The following is a 9058-nucleotide window of genomic DNA, read 5'->3' as shown; positions in this document are numbered from 1 at the left end:
ATCTTTGAAGAATTTTTAAAAATAATCTTTAACAAAAGGAGTATCGTTTAAGAATTTTTAAAAATAGAAGTGTTCCGAGATTTGTTTCAAAAATATCTTTTATTTTTAAATTTATTTGTACATATTATAATACCAAGGTTGTGAAAAGTTTACCTGATATAGTTTGAAATGCCACGTGATTTAGTTAAATAATTAAGTTCATCACCGTCATCAAAATAAAATTAAATAAATTAGAAAAGTAATAATCCCAATTACTTGAATTTTATTGCACTATTATAGTTTAATTTCTCGTATTTCCATCCAATTCAACCTACATATTATATTATTTTGGTTATTTGTTCATTTCCAGGCCAAGAAGCAACCTTCGAATTGACTTAAACATGACAACACAAAAAGAAAGGAACAACGTGAAGCAATCGCCAACACTTCTCTTCGCCTCCTCTCGTGCTTCTCGATTTCTCCCTTTTGTTTCATCCTCACCACCCGACAAAAAAAGCCGCCGTTTTGCCTCCCCTCTATCTCTTCCCCGAATCCATATCTCGTTCTTGGAACCCTAATACCCTCCCCGCCCTCGTTCTCCAACGATGAGCGCTCAGAGGAAGCGGAACTTCAAGATCGAGGCGTTCAAGCATCGGGTGGATCTCGACCCCAAGTATGCCGAGAAGACATGGAAGGTGCTTGAGCACGCCATCCACGAGATCTACAACCACAACGCCAGCGGCCTTAGCTTTGAAGAGCTCTACAGGTACCTGGCTTGAGTGTATCATCCTTGTTTTTCATCGTTCACCTTGAAGTCCCGTTTTGGTCTGTCAGACGTATCATCGAGCATGTCTCTGATGGTGTGTACTGAGTCAGATTTTACTTTGTTATATTTTCGTGCTGGCTATTAGTTATTGGTATTATTCCTTTATCGGCTTGAGGATATCAAGAAGGTGTCGTATTTGCTTGCTATAGCATTGTATAACATTGCACTGCTTTCCCTTTCTGTAAATTTTGAAAGGTAAAATGAAGGTTTATTTTAACACTGCAAGAATAGCTGCCTTACTACCATTGGTAAATAAGGATGCCACCTTTTCACAAGCAAGACAATATGAGCGAATTGAGAGTCAAACATGATCCCTGACAAATATGTTCGGAGCAAATGTACTTTGATTTCCATCCTCATGTCTGAGTTTCTTCATCTCGAGAAGACTTTTTATGGGAACCAAAATGTGTTCCCTGGTTTGCAGTAGATTGGCAACCTTATCAATAACAATGGCTTGCACCTACCTCTTTGCTTCCTCCTTGTTGTTGAGGTTCTCGTCTAACTTAAATGCTTGCTTATTATTAGAGAAATGAAATCATGTGATAGCGTCTTCCTGCGGATGTTTTAACCTAGGATGACAAGTACCTAAGCTATATGGCTTTGAAAACTCATTGCAAGGAGTCTGTGCATGTTGATAGTGCAACATGTTGTGCTGCCTTTGTACTCCAACGAAAAGCAGTAGATAGAGAAGACATATATCGAACTGCTTCCTTGTACATTTTGGGATTTCGCCCATTAAGACTTGCCATATCCAATTAACTAAGAGTATTTGGATGAAGGATTAAATGCAACCTGTACTGGTAAGTATGAACCATTATTTATCCGTTGGACAGCCAATCGGAACGTGGACAAGATGATTTTGCCTATTTCGGTCCGGTATGGTTTGTACAGCTTGGTAACCATACTATACCATCTTATCGAGTGATAAGAAGACAAATACTAGTATTCTTATCCTTTTTAAAAAAAAATTAGATAGTTATCCCGATTATATTTTTCTTTTTCTTTTTCTTCTTATTCTTTTCTTTTTCTCTTTTTGTTCATCCTCTCTCCCCTTCCTCTTCCTCCAGCTCGCCACATTGCTGTCTCCTCTCTGCAGTGTCACTTTTGTCTCCTATTGGTGCGCATCACCACTTCCTCATCCTCTGTCGCCTCCACCTCTTCCACCTCCTCCCCTCCCGTTCACTCTCTCTCTCTCTCTCTCTCTCTCTCTTTCTCTCTCTCTCTCACTGATTCAGCTGGTAGCGACCCATTTTGAATGTAGATATGTCAAACTGCATCGGTATTATGCTGGGCTGACTGCTGACTGGTATTAGCATCGGAGCAAGATTTTAATCCTTACTCGCATGTTTGTTGATCAGTGTCGCTAGTACTTTCCATGCATGTCTCACAAAGCCCAATTTCATCTTACATAAGAGACTTCTAAGAAGGCTTTTGATAGATGAAACTTCTAAGAAGTTTCATTCTACAAGTTACTTCAGTGTTAAATTTTGTCAGTTTATCAACTATTAATTTCTTAACAGTACTCAGTATAGCTTTTCTGAAATCTGAAAAATCTGTTACCATCTTTCTGCGTCTCAGTGCCCAATGGATAGAGTCTTGATTAACATTTACAAATGAATATCGTTGTCATAACTGACTTTGTGAATTATCTCTACCTCTTTTCTAGCAAGCAGTAAGCATCCACATACATGAAAACATTCAAAATGCTTTTATTCTTTTGTTTCCTGTAAACATATTATACTCGTAGGAACACTTACTAACCTCACTTTCTTGGAGATAGACAAATATTCCATGCTCGAGTGCTTTTTTTCATGTCATAACATATAATGCCTTCATTGATTAATAAATCTTATTATTTAACATAAAAAATTTCTAGCTGTTACATTTCTACATATACACTTTCTAGATATTTCATTGATAAATGCTATTATGTTCATTTGATGTCTTTTGACTTTAATGTCTTGGAAAAGTTAGCTAACGTTACAAGTGAAGAAGAAGATGGTTGTCAGTAATTTTCGTAGCGGCATATTTACTCATATAAGTTACTGCAAGAGCCTCATTTTGTACCTCCTCAATCTTGCAATCTACTTTCTGGCTTTTGTATATTGTGACTTCACCCAAATTGTAGATGTTGAGATACCTGTGGAGTCGTCATTGATCAATTAATGTAGAAATTAAATGCTAATGTTGAGCATTTATGTTTTCTTGACTTCAAATTTGTTATATTTGAACCCATTCTTTCTGCCTTGTTCTTTGTTCAATTTCATATGACTTTGTCGTTTGACAATACACCCACCTAATCATCACTTTGTCAAATCATTGAGTTGTTTGCATTTGTAAGCCTTTTCCTTCTTATTATTCACCTTGGTCTTTAAATTTCTTTATTTTATTTTTAGGTTTGGTGGTTATAATATAATCACAATTATTTTTTTTTTTCAGTGATTTAAAAGGGTGCTCGAGCGCTCTCCTAAGTACTCGAGTGAGGTGAGGCGAGGCCCGAGCACCTCGTTTAAGGGCCAGGTGGGGCGCTTTAATGAGGCACTGCCTGGGCACTTCGGACGAGTGCCCGACTGATATAAGGCGATCGAACTAGACTTAAATATGGTTCAGTTAAATTTTTGTTAGTTGGTTCGATTGAATGAACTAATGCATGCAGTTATAGCAGCACCCAACCCCGACTCCCAACTTTATGCACACATCTCTCTCTATTTTTGCCATCGAAGATTTCACCCTTTGAGTTCGTCGCTGATGATTTCTTCCTCTGCTTTCGTCCCCGACGGTTTCTCCCCTTGCCACTGAGTCTTCCTCCGTCGCCAATCGAGTCTTCTCAGCTTCGCTACTATCCGCGACTTCTCACTGTTAGTCTCTACTCTTCCCTACTACTATTAGTAGTAAATATACTATTAACAGTAGATTATTAATTACTATACAAAATAATCTTTATTTATTAGATTAATAATATATTATTTATATTTTAACATTGCTAATCTTTGTTTATTTAAAATTATTATTAGGGTTTTAGGATAAATGACAAGTATATAAAGCAATTTAATAGATTCTTCAACGAATTCAAAAAAGGATCATGCATAGAAATATAATTATCTAAAGGATCCTAAAGAGCCTAATGTAGTTATTTATATCTTTTGTGATAAGACTACTAGAGGTGGTATTTTTCATGTAAAGCAGCATCTAGTAGGAAATTTCAAGAATGTAGCAGCTTGTAAGAAGTGACCACTTGAGGTAAAAGAAGAGCTGCTGGCTCATATGAATGAAAAAAGATGCAAAAGAATGGATCTTATGATATTTTACTGGAGAATAATGTTGAACATATCAGGGATGATGAAGAAGAAGATTATTTTGAGAGTGTCAACCCAAGTGGGAAAAAAGTACGTGACAAAAACTGTAAAGAAGCTATGGTTACTAAGAAGGGTAAAAAGAGACTGATGGAGGAGGCTCAAAATTAAGATAAATAAATATAAGTGATGCTTGTGATAAAGAAATAAGGGGAAGAACAATTTAGCACATTGCTCGCTTCTTCTATTAGGCTAGCCCTTAGTATAACTCGTTTAGACAGTTTTAAGGTGATGATTGAAGTTATTGAAAGATATGATGGGGGATTAAAACCTCTAAGTTATTATGAGATGTGGGTTTCATTGTGGAAAAAAGAGTTGGATTATATAAATAACTTACTAAAGAGCCACAAAGAATCATGAGTAAAACATAGTTGCTCTTTTATGTCAGATGTTTGGACCGACAGAAGGCGCATGAGTTTAATTAATTTTATGGTTAATAGTTCTTTAGGAACTATGTTTTTGAAGTCAATAGATACATCATTCTTTGTGAAATCTAGAGAAAAGATATATGATTTACTTAACAAGTTCGTCTAAGTTATAACCGACAATGGAAGCAACTATGTATTAGATGGTAAGATTCATCTTTTGAATTTTTTAATTACTTTGTCTTTAATTAAATGGAAGATGTATTAAACTCCTAAGTCTTATCATTTTTATTATCTTTTGTCTCAGGTAAATTACTTGAAACAAAAAGATAACACTTATATTGGACTTCATGTGTGGCATATTATACTGATTTAATGTTGGAGGATATTGGAAAGATTTCTGAAATCAAGAAAACTTTAGAAAAGACAATCTTTGTTGTTGGATTTTTCTATAATTATGCTGGGGCTATGAATATGATGAGATAATTCATAGGCAATAAGGAATTTGTGAGATATGGTGTCATCCGATTTGCTACTTCCTCTTGACATTACAGAGCATACATCGTCAAAAACATAACCTGAGAAACATGTTTACCTTGGAGAAATGGGTGATAAGCAAATGGGCAAAAGAAGCAAAAGGCAAGAGGGCTAGTGATATCATTAATGTCATCCTTTTGGAATCTTATATTTTATATATTAAAGGTAATGAGCCCTCTTGTTCGAGTCATTCAGTTGGCGGAAAATAAAATTGAGCCTGGAATTAGATATATTTTTGAGGCTATAGATAGAGCAAATGAGATGATTCAAAAGTCTTTTAATGGAAATGAAAAAAATATGAGAAAATATTTATAATTATCGACGAAAGATGAAATTGTCAGCTTGATTATCCCTTACATGTAGTAGGATATTATTTGAACCCAGAATTCTTTTATAAGATCACATCCGTTGGGTTTGATGGAGAAGTTCTGAATGAGTTATATCAGTGCACTGTAGATTATCCCTTTCGGTGTAAGATAAGATTATTCATAAATTATCTTTATATAAGAATACTGATGGCTTTTTTGGAATTCCAATGGTAATTTGATCAAGGACAATTATATCCCCAGGTATTAATAATTTGATATAATTAATTTCGTTTATAGTATGTTATTATGTTATTCCTAATAATAAAATAAATTTTGCAACCGAATGGTGGAGTTTATTTGGAAATTTCACCCCTAACTTGCAGCAATTTGCTATCTAAATACTTAGTTTGACATGTAGTGCTACGGGTTGTGTGCGAAACTGGAGTATCTTTGACCATGCATTGATCACAGAATATTTTAATTTATTTTTTTAGATAGATGTATTAATATATTTTTATATTATATGACATGACAGATTCATTAAAAGAGAAGAAATCGGTTAGAGGATCAACAAGTACACGATCTTGTTTATATAAAGTATAATCAAGCTTTGAAGGCTCGTCATGATTTGCGAAATAGAATTGATCCAATCTCATTACAAGACATTGATGATGCAAATGAGTAGTTGGTGGGAGAAATAAGTACGAACTTGCAAGATGTTGAAGATGAGTTTGTATTTAAAGATGATAGCTTGACATGGGGAGATGTAGTAAGAGCTTCAAGTGCTGAAGAATTACAAACATATACAAGACGACAAAGAGAAAAATGAGTGCAACAACATCAAGTTCGGTTCTTGTTATTGCTGAAGAGAATGAAACATATTTTGATAAAAAAGAAGAAGGACAAGAGGAAGAGAATAAATTCATTCAAGGTGAATTGTTTAAAAATGACGACGATGTTGATTATGATGATGAATGACTTTGATGTAAAACTTTATTGTTTAGAATTTTGAGTCTATTGACATTTTTGTTATTACGAGATGGATAATGTGACTTGGTACTTTAAATCTTTTTAATTTAATATCATATTTTTATTTAAATAATTATATTTATTAATTATATTATTTTTTTTATATTTTAATATTTTAGAGCGTATCTGTGCTTAGCGCCTCGACCATTTTGGGACCTTGACACCTGTTGACACCTAACACTTTTTAAATTATTATTATTTTTTTCATCCAACTGCTTTTTTTAATTTGAGCTTCTTATGAATATAGGAATGCTTACAATATGGTGCTCCACAAACATGGAGAAAAATTGTACTCTGGACTTATGACCACCATGACATGGCACCTAAAGGAAATATCACAATCAATTGAGGCTGTTCAGGGTGATCTATTTCTTGAGGAACTGAACAGAAAATGGGGAGAACACACCAAGGCATTGCAAATGATCCGAGATATACTGATGTACATGGATAGGACATTCATTACCAGTTCCCGTAAGACGCCAGTATATGAACTAGGACTGAATCTGTGGAGAGATAATATCATTCGTTCCAGCAAAATTCAGGACAGGCAACTTAATACAATTCTTGAGCTTATACATAAAGAGCGCACGGGTGAAGTTATTAATCGAGGATTGATGAGGAATATAACAAAGATGCTAATGGATCTGGGATCTTCAGTGTATCAAGAAGATTTTGAGAAGCCCTTTCTGGACGTTTCAGCTAGTTTTTATAGTGGCGAGTCCCAGCAGTTCATTGAGTGCTGCAATTGTGGTGAGTACTTAAAAAAAGCTGAGAGACGGCTCAATGAAGAGATGGAGAGGGTTTCTCAATACTTGGATACAAAAACTGAACCAAAAATTACTTGTGTTGTAGAGAAGGAGATGATTGCTAACCACATGAAACAATTGGTCCATATGGAGAACTCTGGCCTTGTTAATATGCTTGTAGATGATAGGTATGAAGACTTAATCAGAATGTACAATTTGTTCCAGCGAGTTACTGAAGGCCTTCGGTTGATAAGAGATCTCATGACTTCACATCTTCGAGAAACTGGGAAGCAGTTAGTAACAGATCCAGAGAGATTGAAGGATCCTGTGGACTTTGTTCAGCGACTTCTGAATGAAAAGGATAAGTATGATAAGATCATCGCCGCAGCATTTAATAATGACAAGTCTTTCCAAAATGCCTTAAATTCTTCTTTTGAATATTTCATCAATCTCAATAGCCGATCTCCAGAGTTTATTTCCCTATATGTCAATGACAAACTCCATAAAAATTTGAAAGGTGTCAGTGAAGAGGATGTAGAGATTGTTCTCGACAAAGTGATGATGCTCTTTAGGTACTTACAAGAGAAGGACATCTTTGAGAAATATTACAAGCAACACCTGGCAAAGCGGCTCCTTTCTGGGAAGATAGTTTCAGATGATGCCGAGAGAAATCTGATAGTGAAGCTCAAGACCGAATGTGGCTATCAGTTTACCTCTAAACTCGAAGGCATGTTTACAGATATGAAGACCTCCCAGGACACCATGCAAGGATTTTATGCCAGTCAAGGTTTCGAAGCTGGGGAAGGTCCTACCCTGGTCGTGCAGGTTCTCACAACTGGATCGTGGCCAACCCAACCTAGTGCTGCATGTAACCTTCCAGCTGAAATTCTTGGTGTATGTGACAAGTTTCGAGCATATTATCTTGGAACCCATAGTGGCCGGCGGTTGACATGGCAAACCAACATGGGAACAGCTGACCTGAAGGCCACTTTTGCTAAGGGTCAGAAGCATGAGCTGAATGTTTCTACCTATCAGATGTGCATTCTCATGCTGTTCAATTCAGTAGACCGGCTGAGCTGTAAAGAAATTGAACAGGCAACTGCAATACCATCACAAGATCTCAAGCGATGCCTTCAGTCTCTTGCTTGTGTTCTGGGCAAGAATGTTCTCCGTAAGGTTCCAATGAGCAAGGACATAGCCGAGGATGATATCTTCTCCATCAACGACAAGTTCATGAGCAAGTTCTTCAAGATCAAGATTGGCACAGTCACCGCGCAGAAGGAATCAGAGCCAGAGAAGCAGGAGACTCGCCAGCAGGTGGAGGAAGACAGGAAACCTCAGATCGAGGCAGCAATAATCAGGGTCATGAAGGCCCGACGGGTTACGGGTTACAACAGCATTGTGACGGAGGTGACCAAGCAGTTGCAGCCACGTTTCCTGCCGAACCCTGTCGTGATTAAGAAGAGGATCGAGTCTCTGATTGAGCGGGAATTCTTGGAGAGGGACGAGGGTGACAGGAAGTTGTATCGTTATCTCGCCTAGACTTAGATGTGGACTCCATCGAGTATCTAATTGAAATTTCGCATGTCTATATGATTGCTTGTTAATTATGATCTTATTTTCATTCACTTTTGTATTTTTCTTAATTAGTTGCAAAATGTTTATACCCACTACATTCAGCTCCAATTCTATCTTTTTTTTTTAATGAACTACTTTTCTTTGGAAATTATTTTTGATAAAAAGTAGTACTCCTTTTTTTGAGTTTTTTCGTCTATTAGTAAGGCAGGAGATTTCTCTCTGTTTCTTTCATTCTTCTTAGGGCTATTTTTCTAAAAATTATCTATATTTGAGATATTTTTCAAAAAGTAGCGTATCCCTAATTTAAAAACTATCTAAATTACTTTTACCTGTTTTA

General features: G+C 36.1%; 1 protein-coding gene across 2 annotated transcripts; it reads left to right on the top strand.

The window, feature by feature from the left end:
• The first annotated feature begins 399 nt into the window (after positions 1 to 399).
• LOC135638710 (cullin-3A-like) lies at positions 400 to 8750 on the top strand. 2 transcript variants are annotated; one of them, XM_065152010.1, is made up of 2 exons: positions 400 to 745; positions 6645 to 8750. In XM_065152010.1, the coding sequence occupies exons 1-2, from the start codon at positions 585 to 587 to the stop codon at positions 8683 to 8685; spliced, it is 2202 nt and encodes a 733-aa protein (XP_065008082.1). In that variant the 5' UTR covers positions 400 to 584; the 3' UTR covers positions 8686 to 8750. The 2 variants fall into 2 exon arrangements, with proteins under 2 accessions (XP_065008082.1, XP_065008083.1); XM_065152011.1 differs by lacking the exon at positions 400 to 745 and adding an exon at positions 3471 to 3663.
• The last annotated feature ends 308 nt before the right edge of the window (positions 8751 to 9058 follow it).

The sequence above is a fragment of the Musa acuminata genome, chromosome BXJ3-5, assembly GCF_036884655.1.
Source record: "Musa acuminata AAA Group cultivar baxijiao chromosome BXJ3-5, Cavendish_Baxijiao_AAA, whole genome shotgun sequence".
Taxonomy (NCBI): Eukaryota; Viridiplantae; Streptophyta; class Magnoliopsida; order Zingiberales; family Musaceae; genus Musa; species Musa acuminata.
Note: the sequence above shows the minus strand (reverse complement) of the source record. Positions and strands in the feature narration are given on the sequence as shown.

Excerpts from the sequence above, each read along its gene's own strand:
- LOC135638710 (XM_065152010.1), top strand. The coding sequence starts at position 585 with ATGAGCGCTCAGAGGAAGCGGAACTTCAAGATCGAGGCGTTCAAGCAT. Across the intron at positions 746-6,644 it reads AGCTTTGAAGAGCTCTACAG|GAATGCTTACAATATGGTGC; the intron begins GTACCTGGCTTG and ends TTATGAATATAG.